At 39.3% G+C, this 27379-nt stretch overlaps 1 protein-coding gene across 1 annotated transcript in view; it reads left to right on the forward strand.

The window, feature by feature from the left end:
- Positions 1–27379, forward strand: part of LOC124600092 (prenylcysteine oxidase-like) — a 78689-nt gene that overhangs the window by 30093 nt on the left and 21217 nt on the right. Inside the window, exon 4 of the mRNA XM_047136132.1 lies at positions 26160–26368. Within this exon, the coding sequence (XP_046992088.1) occupies positions 26160–26368 (209 nt within the window). The remainder of the gene's footprint in view (positions 1–26159; positions 26369–27379) is intronic.

Consider the following 27379-nt stretch of genomic DNA (forward strand, 5'->3'; position numbering starts at 1 on the left):
ACAGCTGACTGTTGTCCTCTCTTCATTAAATACATCTGTATTTATTCGCATGTCTGTGTGTTTGTCTTATGTTTCTTTCCTTTATTAAGCTGACAAATTCTATATCATTGTAGAATGACCCTGGAATCATTCATTCATTCATTCTGCATGCATCTTTTCCATAAATCTCATAAGGAAGTAGAGCTCTTTGCATGTGAAACCAGCTGAGTCACACGTTAACAGGCAGTTGCAACCACTGATAGTTACTTCTGCAAAGTACAGTAACATCAAATTATGACTAGTGCTAATCTCATCAAATTGATTATTTTGTGTAGACTGCTTTATGTAAGTATGCAAGGAGAAAAACTCTCACTAGAAAAAAAAAGAAAGAGCTCAAAATTTGTCATTTCTGTGTGCACACTAATCCTCTACAGGTAAGTCATTGCCTCTCCCTTATTTTACATATTTTTTCCATTAAGGAGAAAAACAGCTACTTTGGGCAAAACCACTGCTCCTCCTCCAGTACTACTCATCTCCTGTTATTACCTACCATTTCACCTGCCTGGATAGCTGCGTGTGTTAACACGACTGCTTCCAGAATGGTAGTGTACTCTGGCCACTGACAAATCCAGCCGGTGGATTAACAATGATGGGTTGGTGTACCAGCCAGCCTGAATGTGGTTTTTAGGCAGTTTCCCACATCCCACTATGTGAATATCACTCAGATGTATGCTTTGCAAATATTTGGAATGCTTTCTTGCCCTTGCTCACAGAATTTAATCTATACTCAGACAGATTGGACACATTGTTTCTGTCTAGGAGGTGAATAGGAGACTGATGACCTTTGCTGTTTGTCTCCTTAAACACGTGATCAGCAACTGCAACATCTAATATTTCAAACAAAGCATTTATTTAATCTTACATGGATCACTAATGGGAAAATTAGGATCTTTCTAATACAAATATTAGAGTTATGTGGAATTTGCAGGACCTTTCTAATACAAATATTAGAGTTATATAGAATTCGCATTCTTGGATCCATGTAATCTTATAAGTTGAAGGAGGAGTGACTTCATTAGTCACTCCTCCTAAAGTGGTGTCCCATTGCCCACCCAATCTCCACAACAGCCCAGTCCATCCCTATGCCATTCCCAATCCCAACCCCTTGCCACAAGGATCATATCCCTGTGGAAGACCCAGGTCCAAACCTGCCCGATCCACCCACACAGCACTTCCTTTCTCAGTCCTGTCCCAGGTTTATCCTAACCCATCAGGGCTGGGCCACCTGTGAACGTAGTCATGTCATTTACCAACTCTGTTCTAATCATTCACAGCTTTTTATATTGGTATGAATACCAACTAGCTGTCCACCAGCAAGAATGGCCACCGCCAAACTGTGGCCAAGAGCAAAGTAGACAACCTTGTGGCACAACATGCAGCTGTGCATAACACACTTGATTTAATGGCTGCTTCATTATCAGAGTCATCTGGTTCCTTCCCTCCACCACCAGCTTTTCTGAACTGCACAGATGGGAGTTATCCTTACAGCACATTCTCTGCTCCCTTAATTATCCCGGCCTCAGCCTTCAGTAGCATACTGTCCAAACACTCTCCACCCAACAGTTTCTACCCCCTCCGTCCTACCATCTCCTCCTCATTCTCTTCTCCTACCCTGTTTATTTGCAGTGCTCTGCCAACACATCCACATGTCTTTACCCACTCCTCTCCTTTTTTCCTCACATCCCTGCCCCACAACCTCCTGATGCTACACCAGTTCGCAGTCTAGTCTCTGCATACTCCACCACGCAGCATTTGTCTCTCTCCCCACCCATACACTACTATCCCTTCCACCACCCCACCCCCCACGCCATCCAGATTGCTGTTTCCATCCCACATTATGTTGCATTCCAGCCAAAGATACTGGAGTTGGTGGTCGTGTGTGCATGAGGTGTGTGTGTGTGTGTGTGTGTGTGTGTGTGTGTGTGTGTGTGTGTGTGTGTTTTACTCTTTTACTGACAAAGGCTGTGGCTGGAAGCTATATGTGAGTGTCTTTTAATTGTGTCTGTCTGCAACTTGATGTGTCTTATTTATGGTAGGGTCTAAGTAACAATCTGTCTTTCCTATATTGTTGATATTCCTACTTGAAATTTCCATTGTTTGATAATGAAGTATTCTTTTACTTTATTTTTAAACATTTGAGGATATTCTTTCCTGCATAACATGCGCTGGTAGTGTGTTATAGACTTTTGCCCCAGAATATAAAACTCCATTCTAAACCCTAGAGAGGGACGTAAAGTCTACATGGACATTATTTCCACTTTTACTTTTGTGGTTGTGAATTTATCTTCAATTCACTCTTGTTTTTAACCACAAATATCATTAGGCAGTATTTGTATTGATGTGTACATGTAAGAATTCCTAGATCCCTCAGAAAGCTTGCGCCAACATGTTTGGTTATCAAGTTTACAAAATATTCTTATTTGCCACTTCTGTAGAAGGAACACTTTCCACCTTAGCTGCAGTGCCCTAGATTATTATCCCAAGGATAGAACTGAGTGAAAGTATGCAAAGTATGTTAACAAGTCGTCCTCCAGTTTGACATAGTGAGAGACATTTCTAAGTGCCCAGTAGACAAAAACTGAGCTTGTTCATTAACTTGTTCACATGCTGGTGCCACCTCAGTTTGTTATCCATCTGGATACCCAGGAACATGACATTTGAAGCCTTATCGAGTATAAACACACTGATCTCTACTACTAGTACCTGGAAGTCATTTTTATTTGTTTGGAACTGCACAGTATTAGTTTTTTTTTTTTTCAATATTAAGGTTTTAGTTGCTGATTGTGAACAAGTAGTAAGCATGTTTCGTTATTGTCCTGGCTTAATCTGAAATGGAAGTGCTTGAGCCTTTTATCAATATACTTATCATCAGCAAACATCTGAAGAGACCTCAGATTTCCCCAATAAATCATTTATCAAGAGCAAGAACAGCAGCGGTCCAAGCGCTGAACCTTTCAGCATGCCGTAGTTAATGTTTCCCCCACTCTTAATTTAATCTTATTCCTATCATATTATTTGCTAATGTGACACACTTTTTTTCTATTGCTAAGATATGGCTCCATCCATAGGAGGAAGCCCTTTAATACCATAACATTTTAATTTCCATAGCAGAATTTTATGATCTACACAATCAAAGGCCTTTGCAAATTCACAGAAAATGCGAACAGAGTAATTTTTGTTGTTTATTTCCATGCAGAGTGGAGTGCACTTGATAGGGGGTGTGGTGGAGTGGTAGGCTGGTGTGTCCAGTTACACACAGGTGGCAAAGGGAAATATTTTGTTTAACTTCAAATATGTATCATATCATTAGCAATGAGAGGCAGACACGTCACACATTGGTGGCATTGGCTCGCAGGTGGCTGGCTCCTGCTATGGAGAAGAGATGCATGCATCGACACCCTGTGTTGCTGACATCAGCAATGGCTGGTGGCTTGGCAGTAGGCTGTAACTTTGACATCAGCAGCCCTCTCCTAACAAATTTCACTACACACTGGGTAGCAACACTACAATTCCTCTCTCCATAGGGAAGACTCTGCCGTTCGGTACTTGTTGAGGACTGCCTCCACCCTTGATGCATTATAAAAAATTACACACTCTCAATATTATACTACAGTAACAATTTTAAAGCGTATACATTTACATCAGTAAATTACATAGCTGTTTCCCAAATTCCTTATGTGCTAACAAATTCATTTTTAACTGATATCAATACTACATTATTTCTCATAAGCTTACTATAGCTGTTGTTACCTTGGAGTGTCTCCTTATACTGCTTAATCTCTCAAGAGCCCCCTGCTGTGTTCATTATCTCAAATACTACAAAATGTATTTCAATGATAGGTCTCTTGCCATGCCCATGCACAAACATTCCAGACTTAAAAACTAAAAATGACACTTATGTGTATACTGCTGATGAAGATTTCTTCAGTAAAAATGACACTATTTCTTTCTTAATAAATTATCCTTAACATGTCACCTTTGACAGTACACAGGCTGGCTCTATTAAACCATTACACTTGGCACCCCATTTGTCTATCTGGTGGTTTTTTAATTGTTTGTTTAGGAACAACTTTCAAAACTTTGTCCTTGCAACAGATTCACCCTTTGGCTTCCCAGCAAATATACCCCCAACAGTATCATCATAAGAAAACCACAAACAGCACTACCATTCAAAATACATTGACAAGTTGTCCCATTTACTCCTCCCCTGTAGTACTTATTACAGACTAAATTTCCCTTGAAATGCTTGGTTTTCTGGTACTTCTGCTCATCCGAAACAACTTCCTGATGCCTAGTGGCACTATATCATGCAAATCGTGCCTTAGTGTATTTGTCCATGGTTTAACTGGTTTATCTTGTACAACAGACAATCTTTGCGACAGCTCTACACTGGCAACAGCTTTCTGTTGCCGAAGGTTAACTTTGTCATGATATTCAGTCAGAATGTTTACTTTCACATTGTACCCTTCACCCACTTCATATTTGTCATGTACATCAGTTGTCACTGTGCTGTAAAAAGCTCACTGCGTACGTCAGCTGCTTGCCGTTTTTAATCAGCTAGTTATTGTACACTCTGCGCAACTTCTCTCCATTTTCCGGAGATTTTTGATAAGCTATTTCCTTCTCCTCGGCATCAGGCGCTTCTAATATCTTAGACTGCTTTGCATTGTCAGATCGCACCTTATCTGATTTGTCTCTTTAAAATTCTCAGTACCTCCTATTTGGTAGCACTCTGTGGTACTGAAAGCCCTGCTCCCTGTGGTACTGACCATGAGATTATTACCTCTTATCAGTTATGCAAAACATAAAAGAAAAGATACAACTAAACATGCCACAATCCCAACACTGAATGTTACTTCATTAAATACTGAGCCATATTCCTTGCTCTCCACGAAACAAAACCAGATTATGAGAGCACTTAACTGTAACTCTGTCATGTCACTTCTAGGTATAACTTAACTACTGTCACCTGAGTGGCTGCTTGTAATTAGCACTACACATTGAAATGATGACTGAACTCAGCTTCATATCCTGAACTGCTACTCACGGTTAACACTTGTATACTGCTAGACAGTGACCCATGCCTCTTGCCTGTGACACTCATATTGACCATATTAACCAGATGAAAACTAACATTTATCTTACACCTCCTCAAAATATGGCCTGCGTTCATAAAATCCACTGACTTACCATGACACTCACAATGAAAAGGGTGGTATTGGGGGGGGGGGGGGGCACCAGGGGGTGGGGGGGTAGGGGGGGGGCGAGGGAGGAAGACTCCACCATGTATCACTCCACCTGCATCCCTGCAGCAGTAGAGTCAACTTCTTCATTTATGGATGATGGTTGTTGGCATTGTCTGCTCCCTCTGCTGTCACCAAATGGTGTGGTGACAGGCTCGAAGATCCCACTCTGTAGGGTACGGTCAGCACTTGGAAATGTGAGTGGTGGAGTGACAGACTAGTGAGTCCACTGACACACTGGTGGTCAAGAGAAATGTTTTATTCAACCTCAAATACACATCACATCATTAACAATGTGAGGTAGATGTGCCCCACTTCAGTGACCATGGCCAGCGCCGGCTAACAGATGGCAGGCTTCTGGCCTGGTGAAGATATGCTTACATAGGCATCCTACATTGCTGATGTTGGGCTAAGCAACATCTGGCGGCTTGACATGAGGCTGCAGCATTGATATCAGCAATGCTCTCCTAGTCCAGCTGCGACAGCATTCCACTATGGAACGGCCTCAGCAGGCAACTCAGGCCCCTCTCACATCTACCATGGAGGCAGGTGAAGATTACCATGCACAGAACATGACCCGCTGCCCCCCCCCCCCCCTCCTCCCCCTCCTCCGGCAGGATTCCAGTGACAGCAGGTGCAGACGGCAGGTTGGCACCAAGTCGAGTCGTCGTCATCGTCGTGGTTGGGTCTTCAGTCCAATGACTGGTTTGATGCAGCTCTCCATACTACTCTATCCTGTGTGAGCCTCTTCCTCTCCAAGTAACTACTGCAACTTATGTCCTTTTGAGTCTGCTTACTATATTCATTTCATTGTCTTGCCCCCAGTGCTAAATTGGTGATCCATTGATGTGTCTCAGAATGTGTCCTATCAACCAATCCCTTCTTTTGGTCAAGTTGTGCCACACATTTCTTGTCTCCCCATTTCTATTCATTACCTCTTCAGCTTTACTGTATGATTACATGATGATGGCGTCCTCTTGGGTAAAATATTCCGGAGGTAAAATAGTCCCCCATTCGGATCTCCGGGCGGGGACTACTCAACAGGATGTCGTTATCAGGAGAAAGAAAACTGGCATTCTACGGATCGGAGCGTGGAATGTCAGATCCCTTAATCGGGCAGGTAGGTTAGAAAATTTAAAAAGGGAAATGGATAGGTTGAAGTTAGATATAGTGGGAATTAGTGAAGTTCGGTGGCAGGAGGAACAAGACTTCTGGTCAGGTGACTACAGGGTTATAAACACAAAATCAAATAGGGGTAATGCAGGAGTAGGTTTAATAATGAATAGGAAAATAGGAATGCGGGTAAGCTACTACAAACAGCATAGTGAACGCATTATTGTGGCCAAGATAGATACGAAGCCCACACCTACTACAGTAGTACAAGTTTATATGCCAACTAGCTCTGCAGATGACGAAGAAATTGAAGAAATGTATGATGAAATAAAAGAAATTATTCAGATTGTGAAGGGAGACGAAAATTTAATAGTCATGGGTGACTGGAATTCGAGTGCAGGAAAAGGGAGAGAAGGAAACATAGTAGGTGAATATGGATTGGGGGACAGAAATGAAAGAGGAAGTCGCCTGGTAGAATTTTGCACAGAGCACAACATAATAATAACTAACACTTGGTTTAAGAATCATGAAAGAAGGTTGTATACATGGAAGAACCCTGGAGATACTAAAAGGTATCAGATAGATTATATAATGGTAAGACAGAGATTTAGGAACCAGGTTTTAAATTGTAAGACATTTCCAGGGGCAGATGTGGACTCTGACCACAATCTATTGGTTATGACCTGTAGATTAAAACTGAAGAAACTGCAAAAAGGTGGGAATTTAAGGAGATGGGACCTGGATAAACTAAAAGAACCAGAGGTTGTACAGAGATTCAGGGAGAGCATAAGGGAGCAATTGACAGGAATGGGGGAAATAAATACAGTAGAAGAAGAATGGGTAGCTTTGAGGGATGAAGTAGTGAAGGCAGCAGTGGATCAAGTAGGTAAAAAGACAAGGGCTAGTAGAAATCCTTGGGTAACAGAAGAAATATTGAATTTAATTGATGAAAGGAGAAAATATAAAAATGCAGTAAGTGAAACAGGCAAAAAGGAATACAAACGTCTCAAAAATGAGATCGACAGGAAGTGCAAAATGGCTAAGCAGGGATGGCTAGAGGACAAATGTAAGGATGTAGAGGCCTATCTCACTAGGGGTAAGATAGATACCGCCTACAGGAAAATTAAAGAGACCTTTGGAGATAAGAGAACGACTTGTATGAATATCAAGAGCTCAGATGGAAATCCAGTTCTAAGCAAAGAAGGGAAAGCAGAAAGGTGGAAGGAGTATATAGAGGATCTATACAAGGGCGATGTACTTGAGGACAATATTATGGAAATGGAAGAGGATGTAGATGAAGATGAAATGGGAGATATGATACTGCGTGAAGAGTTTGACAGAGCACTGAAAGACCTGAGTCGAAACAAGGCCCCCGGAGTAGACAATATTCCATTGGAACTACTGACGGCCGTGGGAGAGCCAGTCCTGACAAAACTCTACCATTTGGTGAGCAAGATGTATGAAACAGGCGAAATACCCACAGACTTCAAGAAGAATATAATAATTCCAATCCCAAAGAAAGCAGGTGTTGACAGATGTGAAAATTACCGAACTATCAGTTTAATAAGTCACAGCTGCAAAATACTAACACGAATTCTTTACAGACGAATGGAAAAACTAGTAGAAGCCAACCTCGGGGAAGATCAGTTTGGATTCCGTAGAAACACAGGAACACGTGAGGCAATACTGACCTTACGACTTATCTTAGAAGAAAGATTAAGGAAAGGCAAACCTACGTTTCTAGCATTTGTAGACTTAGAGAAAGCTTTTGACAATGTTGACTGGAATACTCTCTTTCAAATTCTAAAGGTGGCAGGGGTAAAATACAGGGAGCGAAAGGCTATTTACAATTTGTACAGAAACCAGATGGCAGTTATAAGAGTCGATGGACATGAAAGGGAAGCAGTGGTTGGGAAGGGAGTAAGACAGGGTTGTAGCCTCTCCCCGATGTTGTTCAATCTCTATATTGAGCAAGCAGTAAAGGAAACAAAAGAAAAATTCGGAGTAGGTATTAAAATTCATGGAGTAGAAATAAAAACTTTGAGGTTCGCCGATGACATTGTAATTCTGTCAGAGACAGCAAAGGACTTGGAAGAGCATTGAATGGAATGGACAGTGTCTTGAAAGGAGGATATAAGATGAACATCAACAAAAGCAAAACAAGGATAATGGAATGTAGTCTAATTAAGTCGGGTGATGCTGAGGGAATTAGATTAGGAAATGAGGCACTTAAAGTAGTAAAGGAGTTTTGCTATTTGGGGAGCAAAATAACTGATGATGGTCGAAGTAGAGAGGATATAAAATGTAGGCTGGCAATGGCAAGGAAAGCGTTTCTGAAGAAGAGAAATCTGTTAACATCCAGTATTGATTTAAGTGTCAGGAAGTCATTTCTGAAAGTATTTGTATGGAGTGTAGCCATGTATGGAAGTGAAACATGGACGATAAATAGTTTGGACAAGAAGAGAATAGAAGCTTTCGAAATGTGGTGCTACAGAAGAATGCTGAAGATTAGATGGGTAGATCACATAACTAATGAGGAAGTATTGAATAGGATTGGGGAGAAGAGAAGTTTGTGGCACAACTTGACCAGAAGAAGGGATCGGTTGGTAGGACATGTTCTGAGGCATCAAGGGATCACCAATTTAGTATTGGAGGGGAGCGTGGAGGGTAAAAATCGTAGAGGGAGACCAAGAGATGAATACACTACGCAGATTCAGAAGGATGTAGGCTGCAGTAGGTACTGGGAGATGAAAAAGCTTGCACAGGATAGAGTAGCATGGAGAGCTGCATCAAACCAGTCTCAGGACTGAAGACCACAACAACAACAACAACCTCTTCATTAGTTACATGATCTATCCAACTAATCTTCAACATTCTTCTGTAGCACCACATTTTGAAAGCTTCTATTCTCTTTTTGTCTAAACTGTATCTTATCTATATTTCACCTCCATATATGGCTGCACTCCAGATAAGTACTTTCAGAAAAGATTTCCTAACAATCAAATCTATATTCAATGTCAACAAATTTCTCTTCTTCACAAATTCTTTTCTTGCTGTTACCAGCTTACATTTTATATCCTCTCTACTTCAGCCATTATAAGTTTTTTTGCTGCCCAAATAGCAAAAGGTATCTGTTACTTTAAGTGTCGCGGTTCCTAATTTAATTCCCTTAGCGCCACATGATTTAATTCATCTTATGTTAGTGTTCATCTTATATCCTCCTTTCAAGATGCTGTCCGTTCCATTCAACTGCTCTTCAAAGTTGTTTGCTGTCTCTGACAAAATTACAAAGTCATTGGCAAACCCCAAAGTTCTTATTTCTTCTCCCTGAGCTTTAATTCCTAATCTAAATTTTTCTTTGGTTTGCTTTACTGCTTGCTCAGTGTACAGACTCAATAACATTTGGGATAGGCTATAACCCTCTCCCATTCCCTTCTCAACCACAGCTTCCCTTTCATGCCCTTCAACTCTTACGACTGTCGTCTGATTGCTGTACAAGTTGTAAATAGCCTTTTGCTCCCTGTGTTGTATGTTGCTACCTTCATAATTTCAAAGAGGGTATTGCAATCAACATTGTCAAAAGCTTTCTGTAAGTCTACAAATGCTACAAACGTAGGTTTGCCTTTCTTTAACCTACCTTCTAAGATAAGTCATAGGGCCAGTATTGCCTTGCATGTTGCTACATTTCTCCAGAATTCAAACTTATCTCCGAGGTTGGCTTCTATTAGTTTTTCCATTCTTCTACAAAGAATTCATGCTAGTAGTCTGCAACCATGATTTATTCGATTCAATTCAGTTTATTGCTCGTAACATGTAATTTTACATGCATGTGCATTTTCAACTGTGTAGAAAGTTTTTACAATTACAATTTTTTTAGTTTACGTTATTTTTCATTACATTGTAATTCATGATAAATTCAAGTTATAAGGGCATTTTTGGATAAGCCACTGCTTGACTCGCATTTTAAAAGTATCCACTGTCAATATCGTAACTTCATTTGGTAACAAGTTATTAAAAGCAGCTCCTTTGACATAGGGGCTTTCTCCTGTTAATCTTCTGTTAACCATATGAAAATCTTTTCTATGCCTTGTTTCATAGCTGTGAATATCCATGTTTCTTTTTGTGATGTTAGTGTATTCTTTCACTAGCATTATAGTTTCTAGTATATACATGGCATATACTGTGAGAATATTGTGTCTAATGAATAGGGGTTTGCGTGAATTCCTGGTTTTACTTTTGATATGGTCCTCAAGGCTCGCTTCTTCAGTATAAAAATCCTTTTCATATTAGTTTGGCATTTCCCCTTCACACAATACTATTCCATAGGACAAGAAAGCATACAATAATCCACAATATACGCTCCTTAGGGTTTCAGAATTAAGATATGGTGATAATCTTCTTAATCCATGAAAGTCAATCATCTATGCATAAACCCAAGAATTTACAATCTGTACAGGTTTCGAGCAGAATTTCATCAATCACAGTAATTTGTCTATTTGGACCACTTGGTTTAAAACGAATAGTATTATTTTTTTATATGTTTACTTTTAGGTTCTATGTTTCAAAGTGAGCTCTTGCTTTTTCAGTAGAGTTACGTGTCTCTTCAACTAGGATGGGCTCATTGTCTGCATAGCAGACACCAGTTGTATCGTCTGCATACATAGTGATCAATTGCTTATTGTCAAGAGAAATTGGGAAATCATTTACACAGCGTATGAATAGGACTGGACCATAAATGGAGCCCTGAGGAACACAAAAATTTATATTTCTTATACTTGACCTTCTCCTCTCCAGTATTTCTCCATTAGAGTACATAATATCCATGCACCATTGTCTATCCTTTAAATATGTTTCTAGCAATTGCATGAGCTTTCCAGTGACACCACTCTTCACAATTTTTGATAAGAGCGTGTGATGATGAACTCTATCAAAAGTCCTTGAGAGGTCCAGGAATACTTCTGCTGCTTGGGATTTTTCATTTATTTTTTTAGGTACATGATGGACAAATTGTACTGCTGGCGACGTGGTACTTCGACCTCTTCTGAAACCATGCTGGAAATCACTTAATATGTCAGCATTGTTGTAATGTTCAAACATTTCTTAAATATAATTTTCTCTATCAGTTTGCTGAAAGTTGAGATTAGGGCAATGGGTTTGTAGTCCTGAACATGCTTTATTTCCCCCTTTTTGTGTATTGGTTTCACTACAGACAGTTTCAACTTGTCAGAGAACACACCGTCTTTGAGAGCACAGTTTATTAGATGAACTTATGGTTTCATTAGTTCATGGTTGTTTTTCTTCAATAGATATGGAGAAATTTCATCTAATCCTGCTGATTTTTTGTTTCTCAGGTTATCAATAAGTTGCAGGATGTCACATATGCTTACTGCGAGTAGTGTACTGCAGTTCTGTTTGTTACAGGACTCAAGTGTTCTGTATATCCTGTTTCATAGACACATCATTTTTGATAGAATCTATGAAGTAATTATTAAAAATATTGCTGACTAGAAGAGGATCAGAGATATATTCGTTACTCACAGTTAATTGTACATTATTAATTTTAGTTTCTGTTTCATTGTTTCTGACTTTATTTACAATTGACCAGCAAGCCTTTGAAATGCTATCTGAACCTCGTATCTGTTGGCTGATTCTTTCTGATTTTAATCTCCTGACTTCTTTGAGGTACTTATGTTTGTACTGCTTGTAGAGTTCTTTATGTAACTCTGTTTAGTCAGTTTGTGTAAGCTATACATGTTTTCCATTTTTTCTCTCAGATCTTTTGTTTTAAAATCTAATTGCGAAGGTTTTGATTTTGAGGGTTGATTTTTCTGGAAACTCACTTTTTTTAATGGCATGGCTCTAGGTGCTCAGTCATAATTTGTGTGAACATGTTCCATTTATTGTTGACCCCAGTGGTAGTCATAACTGATTCCCATGATTCCTGGCTTAAACTATGTCTTAGTGTAGCAATGTTGTTTGCAGATAATATTCACCTGTGCTTGTACATTTTTCTTGGTTTGAATTTGGTATTACATTTTAGCATGCTTGGCCTAAATGATCTGAGAGGTGACTATTTATTACATCTGTTGAGATGATGTGGTCATAATTTGTGATAACATGATCTATTGAACTACTATATTTATTAACTATTCTGGTGGGTACTAGTCCAAGAAGATCTTGAACCCCATAAGGCAGGATACAATCTGTAAAACACTTTCTTTCCTGACCATCATGTAGTGTTGATGTTCAGATCACCCTGTATGACAAGATTTACACTTCTGCAGCCTGGCATTAATTTACTTAAAACTCCATCAAGTGATTTCAGAAAAGCACCAAAGTTTCCACAGGGCGATCTGTGTCTTCAATAGATGTGGAGAAATTTCATCTAATCCTGCTGATTTTTTGTTTCTCAGGTTATCAATAAGTTGCAGGATGTCACATATGCTTATTGCGAGTAGTGTACTGCAGTTATGTTTGTTACAGGACTCAAGTGTTCTGTATATCCTATGACATAGAAAGGAACAGTCCAAAATGTGATTTTAAGAATTGCAATTTCGAAATCTTTGTCAACACAGAAATTGTTCCCCCATAGCACTTTTTTTCCATGATGGCTATGAACTTACATTTTCTTGAGTAGATGGGAACACCACCACCTTTATTGCATGTTCTGCAGTAGAACGTAGCTAGATTGTGGCTTTCTAATTTGCAATATTGAATGTTGTCCACTGTTTTCTAGTGTTCTGTAACTATTACTACATATGGATATAGTCCTGTGATAAATTATTCAAAAGCATCTGCTTTGTTTCCTAAACCCTGTACAGCATAATACAAAAGTAATAAATTATTCTCATGTGGAATGACTTCTGTTTGAGGCACATATAAAACACTTACATTTACATCTGGTGGTGTGCTGGTGGAAGGTTTTATTGTCGTAAAAAAATATTCCTCTTGTCCTGCCAATGTATTGTTTTACTGACCTGGCATTTCTCCAAAGTATTTGTTATTTTTGTCCTTGGAGGGATGGCCTCTGTTGCACAACACAGTACATTCAATTTGCTGTTCTGTACTTCTTGGATCCATTTTATTACTGAGTCCTTCCCTAGTCTATTGAGATGTAAGCCATAGTATGTGTGGAATCTTCTTCCTACGCAGCTTATGTCCACAAGTGCAGCATTTTCAAATCTTGTGCATATATTTAGGATTGGTTTATTTGCACTTCTTTATTTACACACGACCACATTGGCAAGTCATCTCAATGTGGAACAGAGAAGACGATCATGTTTGAGCTTCTCAGCTCATGTAACCTTCTTTTAAGTGAGATTACTAAGCCTTTCATTTTGTTTTTTGCTACGTCATTTGTTCCCACTAAGAACACGAAAAAGTTGTTATTTGTTGTTGCTGTTTTCATGTCATGGTTCATGGAAGTCACTACTTGAAATTTTGCTCCTGGTTTCACTATGCTAGTTATTTTTTGACTGCTTCTAAACTGAAATTTGGCTGCTATGTTCCACCCTTGACTATCTGCAAACAGGTGTATTGTACAAGCTTTTGCTGGTTGATGATAACTGTTTTTAGACCTGCCGGTACTTGGATGTTGCATGGTGTCACTGTCTGTTTTGTCTTTTTTGTCTGTATCAGTCGATTATCCATCTTGGGGAACACTTGATTTTGATTCACTGTCGGCGACTACACTGGCGGTTGAATTATTGTCCCCCCCTGTGGTTGAAAATGACTGTGTCATTCTTTATGGTGTCCTTTTTCTCTGCATGCAGTTTGATGCAGCTTGTTGAAATATCACAATCTACAGTTAAAAGCTCTTCAAAAGGGTTTTCGTGCACAAACATTGTGTCATCGGTCCTTTTACCATTTATACGATTTTGCAGTTCTTGCTTGCTGTTTCTGTAAGTGACTTTAGACCACTTTTCGCTAGCAGGCGCAATGCATTATGGAACTTGTCAAGTATTCCGCTCACTTTTTCCAAGCTGAAAATTTGAGAGATCCACTTTGAGAGCACTGATTATAAATTGTAAGCTTGACACACGTTCGTTTAACTTCCTGATTTCACCTTTAAAATTTGCACCTGCCTTCTTTTTAACACCAAAATTAACACTTCTCCTCAGAGAAACATGTCGAACTTCCACATTGGCCGCCATGTTACAAACATTGCCAATTATTAAACTGATAGCTCAGTAAGTGTCGTACCTGTCAGCAACTTCTTTCTTTGGAAGTGGAATAATTAGATTCTTCTTGAAGTCAGATAGTATTTCACCTTCTCATACATCATGCACACAAGTTGGAAGAGTTTTGTTGTGGCTGACTCTTCCAAGACTATCAGTAATTCTAATGGGATATCCCAGGGTCTTGTTTCGGCTAGATCTTTCAGAGCTCTGTGAAATTCTTCTCAGTGTTTATCATCTTCCATCTTATCTTCATCTAGGTCCACCTCCCATTCTATAATGTTGCCTTCAAGTTCATCTCCTTTGTACAGACCCTCTATACAGGATGTTACATAAAGGTACTGCCAGACTTTCAGGAACCATTCCTCACACACAAATAAAGAAAAGATGTTATGTGGACATGTGTTCAGAAATGCTTAATTTCCATCTTAGAGCTCATTTTAGTTTCGTCAGTATGTTCTTCCACCTACGCTCAATGGAGCACGTTATCATGATTTCATACGGGATACTCTACCTGTGCTGCTAAAACATGTGTCTTTACAAGTACGACACAACATGTGGTTCATGCACGATGGAGCTCCTGCACATTTCAGTCGAAATGTTTGTACGCTTCTCAACAACAGATTCGGTGACTGATGGATTGGTAGAGGCGGACCAATTCCATGGCCTCCACGCTCTCCTGACCTCAACCCTCTTGACTTTCATTTATGGGGGCATTTGAAAGCTCTTGTCTACGCAACCCCGGTACCAAATGTAGAGACTCTTCGTGTTCGTATTGTGGACGGCTGTGATACAATACACCATTCTCCAGGGCTGCATCAGCGCATCAGGGATTCCGTGCTACGGAGAGTGGATGCATGTATCCTCGCAAACGGAGGACATTTTGAACATTTTCTGTAACAAAGTGTTTGAAGTCACGCTGGTACGTTCTGTTGCTGTGTGTTTCCATTCCATGATTAATGTGATTTGAAGAGAAGTAATAAAATGAGCTCTAACATGGAAAGTAAGCGTTTCCGGACACATGACCACATAACATATTTTCTTTCTTTGTGTGTGAGGAATGTTTCCTGAAAGTTTGGCCGTACCTTTTTGTAACACCCTGTATACTCCTTCCACCTTTCAGCTGGCCCTTCTGTACTTAGAAGTGGTTTTCCTCTGAGCTCTTTATATTCGTACAGCTGTTTCTCTTTTCCCCAAGGGCCTCTGTAATTTCCTGTAGGTGCTATTTATCATTCCCCTAGTGAAATATGCTTCTAAATCCTTACATTTGTATTGTTGGCAACAATCAGATGAACAGTCAGTTTAGACAGTTGTTGGAAAACAATCAACTCATTTGGTTGTAACTTTATGTATCATTTAAATTATTCATTTGTTCTTTTGAATGAAACCAGTCTTAGGGAGCAACCAAATGGAGACACGCAAATCAGTCGGTTGTAGCTCTGTGTATCGGTTGGATTATTACACTTTCATTTCTTTTGAGTGAAACCAATCTATGGGAGCAAATGAATCAAAACAGTCGACAATCCTGCATACTGGCCCAGTTATTTGTTCTTTCTTTTCAAGTGAAACCAGCTAGTCTTTTTAACTGTAGCTAAGTGTCCTGCACATTCAACATCAGCATCCTGCTGCTGCCAGGGCCAGGGTAGCAGCTGGCATCGCCGCTAGCACAGATCCTAGTAGTGCTGCTTGTGCCGGCCACCACACTACCTTCTTGTGCTGGCTGCACCCCTATCCCTGGCAGCAGCAGGAGGCGGCTATGCCAGCAGCGCCACCCACTCGCCCCCATTGGCCATCATACCCATGGAAAATCGTGAAAAGTATTGGAGTTAAATCACTCAGTCTCTGGGACTGAGTGATTTAACTCCAATACTCATATAACTGATGTAACTGACAGACACTTGTCTCAGTCATTTGTCTCGCATTGAATGAAATCACTCAAACCAGGTGTGTGAGTGAAAACATTCATGTAATGGCCACAGTTGACAGATTTGTGTCAGTCGGTTGTCTTGATTTTGAATGAAATCACTCAAACTAGATGAGTGAGTGAAAACATTCATATAACAGCCACAGCCGATGGAGACTTGTTTCAGTCGGTTGTCTTGCATTGAGTGAAACCACTTAAACATGGTGAGTGAATGAAAACATCTGTATAGCTGACATGGCTCCAGAGACTAGTTTCATTCGTTTGTTTCATCTGACTGAAAAAACCGACTGAAGAAACAAAAAGCAATCAGCTGGCCAGTGTGTTGTTGAAAACAGTCAGTTGCCCCATCACTATACATTTGTCCTCTAGCCACTTTGCATTTCCTAGCAATCTAATTTTCTAAACATTTGTATTCCCATTTTGCCTGCTTCATTTGCTGCATTTTATTTTTTTCATTTCACCAATTAAATCCAATATCTCTTGTATTATCCAAGGATTTATACTAGGCCTCGTGTTTTTACCCATTTTATCCTATGCTGCCTTCACTATTTGATCTTTTAAAGGTACCCATTTTTCTTCCACTGTATTCCTTTCCCCCGTTCTCCTCAACCGTTGCCTAATGCTCACTCTGAAGTTCTCAGCAACCTCTGGTTCTTTCAACTTACCCATGTCCCACCTCCTTAATTTTGTATCTTTTTTCAATTTCTTCAATTTTTATCTACAGTCCACAGCCAATAAATTGTAGCCAGAGTCCACATTTGCCCCTGGAAGTTTCTTACAATTTGAAATCTGGTTCCTAAATGTCTGTTTTACCATTATATAATCAGTCTGAAATGTTCTGGTGTCTCCAGGTCTCTTCCACATATACAATCTTCTTTAATGATTCTTAAACCAAGTGTTAGTGATGATTAAATTATGCTCTGTGCAAAATTCTACCAGGCAGTTTCCTCTTTCATTCATTTTCCTGAATCCATATTCACCTGCTATTTTTCCTTCTCTTCCTTTTCCTACTATCAAATTCTACATCTACATCTACATCTACATTGATACTCCGCAAGCCACCCAACGGTGTGTGGCAATTCCAGTCCTCCATCACAATTAAACCTACTATCTGAATAATTTCTTTTATATCATCATAAAATTGTTCATTAGCTGCAGAGATAGTTGGCATATAAATGTGTACTACTGTAGTGGGTGTGGGCATCACGTCGTCATAGTGTTCTCACTATGTTGCTCATAGTAACTTTCATGCATTCCTATTTTCTTATTCGTTACTAAACCCAAATGTGAAGTATGGAAATGTAAACAAAAAGGATGTTTACTTGTTCATGAATTTTGTGAACCCCTTTGACTTGATCTACAGGCGAAGCCTTTGGAATGTAATGATGAAATTTGGATTTCTGATTAAACTTGTAAATCTTTCTAAAATGTGTGGATCATAACATATGCAGGGTGTTGCTAAATGAAATAAAATGTGACCAAAAAGTTTGGACCAAGACAGGGAAGAGTCTCTGCCCCTCTTCTTCTTAATGTAGCTTTGGAGAGAGTTGTGAGAAACTGCTCACTGGGATCATCCAAAGAAATAAAGGTGTTAGAATACGCAGATGGTATTAATAAAAGATCTGTTATCAGATTAAGCCCGGAGAATAATGGTACATACTAACAAATGTTTCACAATGGTTTATCCTTAATCTGGAAAAAAAAAACATGTATTGTGAAATTTCAAACAAATAAAAATTACTTCTAGGTACCAGATGTGTAGAGTTGAACAAAACAACCAATCATGTCTGATAATCAGAAAACATAAATTCGGACCCACTGAACTGTTCAAATTTCTGCATGCAATGATTGATGAACAAAATCAGAGAAAGTAGAATTGAAAATGAGACTACAAAATGCTAACTGTGTTTACTACTCCATACAGAAATTTCTAGGTTCTGATGTGCCTAGGCAAACTAAAATGAAGCTATGTAAAGCAACCCACAGATCAGCCCTAACCTAAGAAGCAGAAACAAGGAGTTTAAACTGAAAGAACACCGGTTAAAAGTTTTTGAAAACAAAGTTTGTAGGAAAATTTGCAGTCCATATTATGGTAATGAACCACAAAGCTGGAAGAGAAGACACAACACAGAAACCCACATGTTATCACAACAAGCAATAACAGTGAGACTAATAAATTCCAGAAACTTAAGTGGAAAGGCAATGAGATGAGAAGGCCATGTGATTACAGTAATATTCAAGAAGAAGACCAAGCAGGAGACTCAGGAGAATATGACTATATGAAATTAAAATAATACCCAAAGTGTGGCCATTAATAATAATAGGCAAGAAGTAGCAGAAGACACAGAAGCTTTTGAAGGCAACATGTCAGATTGGCATAGGATCGTCAAGTCCTTTAGCAACCAAGAAGTACAAAAAAAAGAAGAAGAAGAAGAAGAAGAAGGACATTCTACTAGAATTAAGTTCATGAGGTCATATATTGCACACTCTTGAAGGGAAGCCACTATGGAAGCCAGACTGAGCTATTGTTAAAAGATTATTCTCAGAAGGTGGTTCAGTATTCTGTTTAAAGCTAGTTTCTCAAAAAAATTTGAGAGCAGGAGAAGGAGGGAGACTGGTTTCCATTTTTGCATATTGCTGTTACTACTACATATTTCAGCTTTCAGGAAGTATTCCTTGTCTCATTGACTGATTACAAAAATAAATCAACCATCAAGTCAGCATATGGTTTTGGTACATTGTCTAGTAATATCATCATTGCCAGAATAGTTAATATTTTTTAGTGAGCTAATGATTTTTATATTCTCTCGAACAACTCAATTGGCAAAACTGATGTTTGATGGTGGAGTACGCACTGCCTGTCTAACAAGAAGACCACAATGGCAATCAGATTTTTGTACTTTTTTATATTTGTGGTACATGAAGTTGAGAACTCAAATATCAATCACCCAAAGCAGTCAATGCAACTCTCAGTCATTCTCAAGAAAATTGGCTTTGAAATTTTTTGAGCATCTGTTGTTATATCCTAAAGCAAAGCCAATTTTTTGTCCAGTAGTGTGGTTCTGTGGTAGAATGTTTGCCTGCCACATAGAGGGGCCTGGGTTCAACTCTTGGCCAATGCCAATTTGTAAAAAAAAAAAAAGGTGCATGTTCTGTGAGCATTGTCCTGAAGCCTAAAATATATAAAGATGGGGAAAAAATCAGTCTTGTTTCAGCATTCTTGTTTCTAGTTCCCTGCATCATTTAAATATAAATTTCATCAAATGTGCACTGATTAACGCATATCTGTCATTTTTATTAATATAATTATTTCTAATTACATATTGCACACAAAAATCCAGTATTCACTGCAAACATAAATTCTTAATTACCAATTTTTTATAAAATATTATTAACAAAGATTATATAATTGGATAGATAAGAAATCTACTCACGAAGTGGCAGCAGAATACGCACATAAAAGACTGTTGGAATTGGCAAGCTTCCAGAGTCAGTGGGTCATTCTTTAGGCAGAAGGGTTGCTGCCTTTGTTGATCAAGGCCTGCAACCCACAGGTCAAAGACTCCCCTGCTAAATCAAAGATACCAACCATTTCCTAGATCGTCTGAAATCCATGCCCATCCCACTCCCGCTACACACCTTGCTTCTCACCACTGATGCCACCTCCCTCTATTATAATATCCCCCACATACATGGTCTGTCTGCTGCTGAACATTTCCTCAGTCAGTGCCCACCTAATTCCAAACCTATGACATCCTTCCTACTCACCTTAATCAACTTTATATATACCAACAACTACTTCACCTTTGAGGGGCAGACATAGAAACAGACCAAGGGTACGGCCATGGGAATCAGGATGGTTCCTTCCTATGCCAGCCTTTTCATGGATCTCTTGGAGGGGGCTTTCCTGGGATCTGTGTCTTCAGCCCCTGGTTTGATTTAGATACATTGATGACGTCTTTCCTATATCGACTCATGGTGAGGCTGACCTGCTAAAATTCCTGGAATCTCTAAATACCTTCTCCCAATTAAATTTCACATGGTCCTGTTCTGAATCCCATCCCAATTTCCTTGATGTTGATCTCATCCTCACTGAAGGCCAGCTACACACTTCTGTCCACATTAAACCTACCAACAAACAATAGTACTTACATTTTGACAGTTACCACTTCAAAGTCAAACATTCCCTCCCATACAACCTTGGTATCTAAAGCAAACGTATTTGTTTGGATGCAGACTCTTTGCAGCAATACACCACCATTCTCACCTCAGCCTTCACTGCACATAGTTACCCCACCAGCCCATTTAAAAAGCAGATTTCCCGAGCCATCACATCCAATCCTGGTACTGATGATCCCTCCACAAAACAGCTTCAGAGCACACCATTGGTGACTCTGTATCACCCTGGTCTGGAATGTGTTAATCATGTACTTTGACAGGGCCATGACTTCTTAAAATCATGCCCTGATATGAGATCCACTCTGTCTGAAATTTTGCCCACCACACCTAGAATAGCTTTCTATCACCCTCCCAATCTCCACAATATTCTGGTCAAACTCTATCCTCCTCCCGCACCCATCTCCCTACCCTGTGGCTCCTACTCCTGTGACTGTCCCCACTGCAAGACTTTCCCTATGCACCCTTCTACCACCACCTATAATAGCACTGTAACTGGCAAAATATATATTATCAAACAGAGAGCAACCTGCAAAATGACACGTCATATACCGGCTATTATGTGAACCCTTTTCAGCCTTCTACATCGGCATGACTATCACCAAATTATCAATTAGGATAAATGGGCACAGGCAGAGGGTGCATACTGGCAATTCACAATGTCGTGTTGCAGAGCATGCTCTACAACATGACATTCATAACCTTGGCACCTGTTTCATCACACACACCATCTGGATTTTTCTCCCAGACAGCACTTTCTCAGAACTCCGCAGGTGGGAACTAGCACTACATGATGTCCTTGATTCTCGCCACCCACCTGGCCTTAATTTACATTTATTTATTCACTGTAAAACTACCCTTTTCTTCACTCTGTTTTATTTTTCTATATCTTTCATTGTCTTTCCCATCTATTTTTCACCGCCCACATCTGTTCTTTACAATGCACTTAGCTTTTCACTCTTATAACTTCACAATGTCTTAGTAGTAATCTCTGTCTTGCATATTACCCTGTCTTCCTCCTTTAAGCTCTCAGGTTTTCAAATCTCGTCTGATGCAGTTCAAAACAATCAGTCTTTCCTTCTCATCCCATACAGTTAAGTCTCCCCTGACTGCAGTTCTGGGTGACTTTCCCAAAATCTACCCCTTTTCCTAGACTTCTCCAGTCCTTTTCCTTCACCCTTCTTCCTTCCTCTTCAACCCTTCTGTCTGAAGAAGGAGCCACTGGCTCTGAAAACTTGCTAATTACAAGTCTTTTATGTGTGTGTTCTGCTGCTGCTTGGTTAGTAAATTTTTTGTCTATCCAATTATACAACTTTGTCAATAATTGATTGTTTCCACTGTTATATTAACAAAGATTGTTTTTAAAAAAACTATGAATTAAGTTTTTCATATTTATGTAGTCTAGCTTCATGAAAATGCTCATGTAACATGCACTTTTGTTTAAAAATTTACCAAGGCTAGGAATTGAACTCGGGCCAATCATGCTGTAGGCGAGCATCCTACCACAGAGACCCATGGGGCATTGAAAAAATAACCTTGCTTTGGGGCATTAAAGGTGATTTACTTGAGAATTTTTTAGATACACACTAAACAACTTTGTCATTGATACTTGATTTCTGAACTTCATATACCATAAATATTTAAAAAGTACAAAAATCTGATTCACAAGCTGCGACATTGTTGCGAATAAAACAGTGACCCATATATACAATAAGTTTCCTTTAATTTACTTCTTTGGTCACAAACTTTTTGTTAACAGATTACCAGTTTCGGTCTACAGATTACCAGTTTCGGTCTATAATGACCATCATCAGATCTGCAGCAAAAATGGGAAAAAATGTAAATACACCACAATGAAAAGTACTACTGACAAATATATGCATTTGAGCACTTTTTAAGTATGAAGAGGCATACCTGTTTTATAAAAACAAAGTCCTAATGTACTGCAGCCATAGTGCCATCGTCAAATGTTAAATGCAAAATCGGCACCAGCATCATCAAATATAAATAAATAACATCATATGTATGAGTCATGTTGTCAGTATCACTACTGTTCAAAACAAGCTGCCATACAGTAGCCACAAGATGTTTGTGTTGCAGGTTCACCAGATGTCACTTATGTCTGCATAAACTAGTTTTCAGTAATTAATTGAACAATGTAAAATAAAGGGAGTAGAATAGTTGAAGTCTGTAATGAGCTTATAATGTATAAAAGGCATTACAGTATCCCCCTTAGACTGTCAGAAATTCTGTTTTGTATGTTTCCAAATCTGTTACTGAATAACATTGCTCAAATAGCTTTTCAGTACAGTATTTACTGAGATCTGAGGCCTTGGACTTTTTTTCCACTTTTTTGTGTATGCAGCTATTCCACCTTTCCTTATATTACACCTACAGTAATGTGCTACTAACTTGTATGCATCTAGGTACATCTGTTCAGTTTCTCTGACTTTCAGTTGATGTTCTGCTGTGCGTAGCACATCTGTAGAAATACCTGTAGATTTTTCAGTGACTTGTATTGGTATTAGAAACTCATTTTCCTAATGAACAACTTCTTATATTTTATATATCTAAAAACAAAGAAGATATGACTTACCAAACGAAAGCGCTGGCAGGTTGATAGACACACATACACACTGTGTACACTGTGTATGTGTGGATGGATATGTGTGTGTATGCGAGTGTATACCTTTCCTTTTTTCCCCCTAAGGTAAGTCTTTCCGCTCCCGGGATTGGAATGATTCCTTACCCTCTCCCTTAAAACCCACATCCGTTCGTCTTTCCCTCTCCTTCCCTCTTTCCTGATGAAGCAACTGTTGGTTGCGAAAGCTTGAATTTTGTGTGTATGTTTGTGTTTGTTTGTGTGTCTATCAACCTGCCAGCGCTTTCGTTTGGTAAGTCACATCTTCTTTGTTTTTAGATATATTTTTCCCACATGGAATGTTTCCCTCTATTATATCCACTTATTATATATTTTAATGGACAAGTCCTTATTATTATGACTGTTAACTCTTTGTAGCAACTGTGTCTATAGTTATTCAGCAACTCTATCTTTTAAAAACATCCATCTTAAAAAACGCACCGTGAAAATGTTGTAAATTGCAGGGATTGGACAGACAGTGATCTGGCTGTACCGAATGTGTCTGGAAATTAGTCATGCAAGTAACAGTCTTTTGCCTGACACATACAGGTACAGACTATGTCATTTGGGGTGCAACTGCATGGGGGTGATGTATTGATCATATCCACTTGTGATGCCCCAAACCATTTTGTTGAGCATCTTGTGAAGCTCTGCATTTACACATTCACCCAGGCATGTCATATACTCTTAAGAGTGCCACAATCTTCACACAAAACCTTTATGAGGACTGTTGAATCAATTTGATCCTTCATGAATCAGTTGCTGTGTACTGTACTTTTTACTGGCTTACAAAGGAGACAAAACAACCGTGATCTTAATGCACTGTTGCCCACACCAAAACTGAGTTTATTGTGTGATTTTTCTCCCTGTAATTCTAGTAAAGCTGGTACCTTTTAAGAGTAGCAGGTCTTTTACCAGTTCTTTATTAGTAACAGTTTCTTCAGGAATTAATGACCTGAATATTCTGAGCCTTTCGGTCTTTTATTGGATGATTAAACATGATGCAGTTTTGACCTCCTCACTGCGGTGTCTGCACATAGGGACTTCTTTCTGCAGGTATTTCCTTAACTTCCCATGGCCAGTCAATGGCCCTCCCTTTAGTTTAATCTGTCTCCTCTTTTAGTCCAGGATGACGAACTTCTCTTGAAACGTGACTTTGGCATTGTTAGCTTCCCACGTTTCTATTTTGGATCTTAGTCCAATATTCTGCATGGTGCTTCCTAATCCAGCTACTTAGTTTTCTTCTTACTGTCTTCTTAGTAATCTGATGGAGTTGTTGCACCTATCCTGGCCAGCCTGTCAGGTTGTTCGTTGCCACTGTTTCCTGAGTGACAAGGGACCCACAGCAGGTTTACACTGTTGCTTATTCCCTAGTCTCACATGTGCTTCATGGCAGTCTCCAATAATCTTTGATCTACTTACAGAGATTCAGAGCTGTTTGAATGAATGTAGATGCCGTGATCTTGTAGCAACTACGCAGATTTTCCTCTACTTGCACTCTGATAGCAAATATTTCCACCTGGAATACCATGAGCAGCTTCCCTAAATTGGTTGCACTTTCATCTGTTTTCCATCCGTCACTAAAGTAGACTCTGTCTTGTGGAAGGTATTTAGGTTTGTTCTTCCACTGCTCCTTACTTCCAATTATTACCTTGAAAGGTTTATTGAAGCAGCTGGAAGTAGTTGTACAATCATCTGGCATTTTCCCTGACAATTCCTATCTTTACTGCACCATTCACAGTATTGGTGTGGAATTCTGAATTTTCTAAAGGTTTCCAATTATTTTGAGTTTGTAACTCCATGCCCATTCTGCTGCCTCCATTGTAACTCAAACAGCATATCCAGCCTGGTCTCCATCCCAGCAATGTGTCTGTTGCTATTTCTACCTGTTACGTCTAAGTGGGCCAATCTCTTTACCTTGCCAAGCTCCTTAACAGCTGCCTTCTGTTTTACTTTATTCCACTGTACTGTAGCCCCATAACTCATCATACGTCTTACTACAGTGGTGTGTATCTAGTACAGGACTATTACAAATGATTGAAGCGATTTCATAAATTCACTGTAGCTCCATTCATTGACATATGGTCACGACACACTACAGATACATAGAAAAACTCATAAAGTTTTGTTCGGCTGAAGCCGCACTTCAGGTTTCTGCCGCCAGAGCGCTCGACAGCGCAGTGAGACAAAATGGCGACAGGAGCCAAGAAAGCGTGTGTCATGCTTGAAATGCACTCACACCAGTCAGTCATAACAGTGCAACGACACTTCAGGACGAAGTTCAACAAAGATCCACCAACTGCTAACTCCATTCGGCGATGGTATGCACAGTTTAAAGCTTCTGGATGCCTCTGTAAGGGGAAATCAACGGGTCGGCCTGCAGTGAGCGAAGAAATGGTTGAACGCGTGTGGGCAAGTTTCACGCATAGTGATGTGGAAGATTCAGTGTTTAAACCTCCTCTACCAAGAAACGTGCCAGAACTGCGAGCTTGCATCAACAATGCTTTCGAACTCATTGATGGGGACATGCTGCGCCGAGTGTGGGAGGAACTTGATTATCGGCTTGATGTCTGCCGAATCACTAAAGGAGCACATATCGAACATTTGTGTATGCGTAAAAAAACTTTTTGAGTTTTTGTATGTGTGTGCAAAGCACTTTGAAAATATCTCAAATAATAAAGTTATTGTAGAGCTGTGAAATCGCTTCAATCATTTGTAATAACCCTGTACATGAGGCATTTTTAGCCAGTAAGTTCTTTATTCCTTTATCCAAATAAAAGTATTAATTATGTAATGTGTGTGTGTAATTCATTAATTAGTGAGCTATTCTCTGTTTGTTCTTTCAGGATCTATGGACTACAAAAATCAGGATTTGCATTTCCAAGTGTAAATGATTTAATGGCAGGAACAGATTTAGAACTTGCAGAGGCTCTGCATGTGTCACTTAAGGAAGCTCTTCTACATGAGGGATTTTCCAAACTGCTGATTGACGAATTAGTAACAGCAGCAATTGTTGTAGACTATGGTCAGACCACAGATGTCCATCAGTTTGTAGGTGAGTTAAAAGTTAATTGCTCATAGCTGTTAAGAACCCACAAGTTTGATGTTTGTTACAAATGTTAGGTATCTGTTTTGACACACATACACTAACCTTAGTTAGTAATGTTATTGAATCATGCAGATATTAAGAGCATATCATAAACCTTTATAATTAAAAAATATCTCATGTGTAAACATTTGGTCATACATTTTGCCCAGTCTTGCCAATGGTACACAGTTCATTATTGTCTCTATGCTGCTCAACAAATTATTTTCTCTCGTAGTAATAGTAGCACTAGTATAAAATATAGTTCTTGTTAGTATGAAAAGCGGTGTGCATATTGGAATGAAATTTTCCCATCACCTTGGCTCAGAGTTTAAATGTGAATCATTCCAGCGATTGGCGGAGAAGGCTGAGAAGACCAGTGTGTTTCACAGAATTTCAAAACAGCTTCAGTCTGCAGCGTTGTTCCCAAGACTGACACTGTCCCTCTGGCCCTGAGTTAAGTGGGAGGCATGTACCAGAGACTTTCAAGTTTCTGTACTGTGTCAGCCCCATGCTGTGACTTCCTAGACTTGCATGATAGGGCTGAGAACCATAGGGTCCTCCTGAATGGGTCAGAGTTGCACTTTAAGCTCATATTTTGGTTACATCCCATAAAAATGCTGATGTGTTGCACCTTGCCAGCATTGTGGAAGTGTCTCCTTTTATTTGGTATTCGAATATTATATTTCATTTGAAAAGGGGCAATGTTTGGTAATATTTAAAAGAAAATATGCTTCACTGAACATTTTTTGTTGGATGTCAAGTCTAACGAGTCACAGAAGTCAGACTGTAATTAGTTGTTTTGTCATAACAATGGCGGATGCCACAATTTGCCTAATAGTTAGACGTACAAACAACACAAAAGGTGTAAAGCTAACTCTGTTGTTGTCATTCAAAGGTGTTATTTGTTATGGACATAAATCTTTATAAAACACTAATATCACATGTTTAATTTATTGGTTTTTATGTTGTTATTCACCA

This window comes from Schistocerca americana, chromosome 1 (assembly GCF_021461395.2).
Source record: "Schistocerca americana isolate TAMUIC-IGC-003095 chromosome 1, iqSchAmer2.1, whole genome shotgun sequence".
NCBI classification, from domain to species: Eukaryota; Metazoa; Arthropoda; class Insecta; order Orthoptera; family Acrididae; genus Schistocerca; species Schistocerca americana.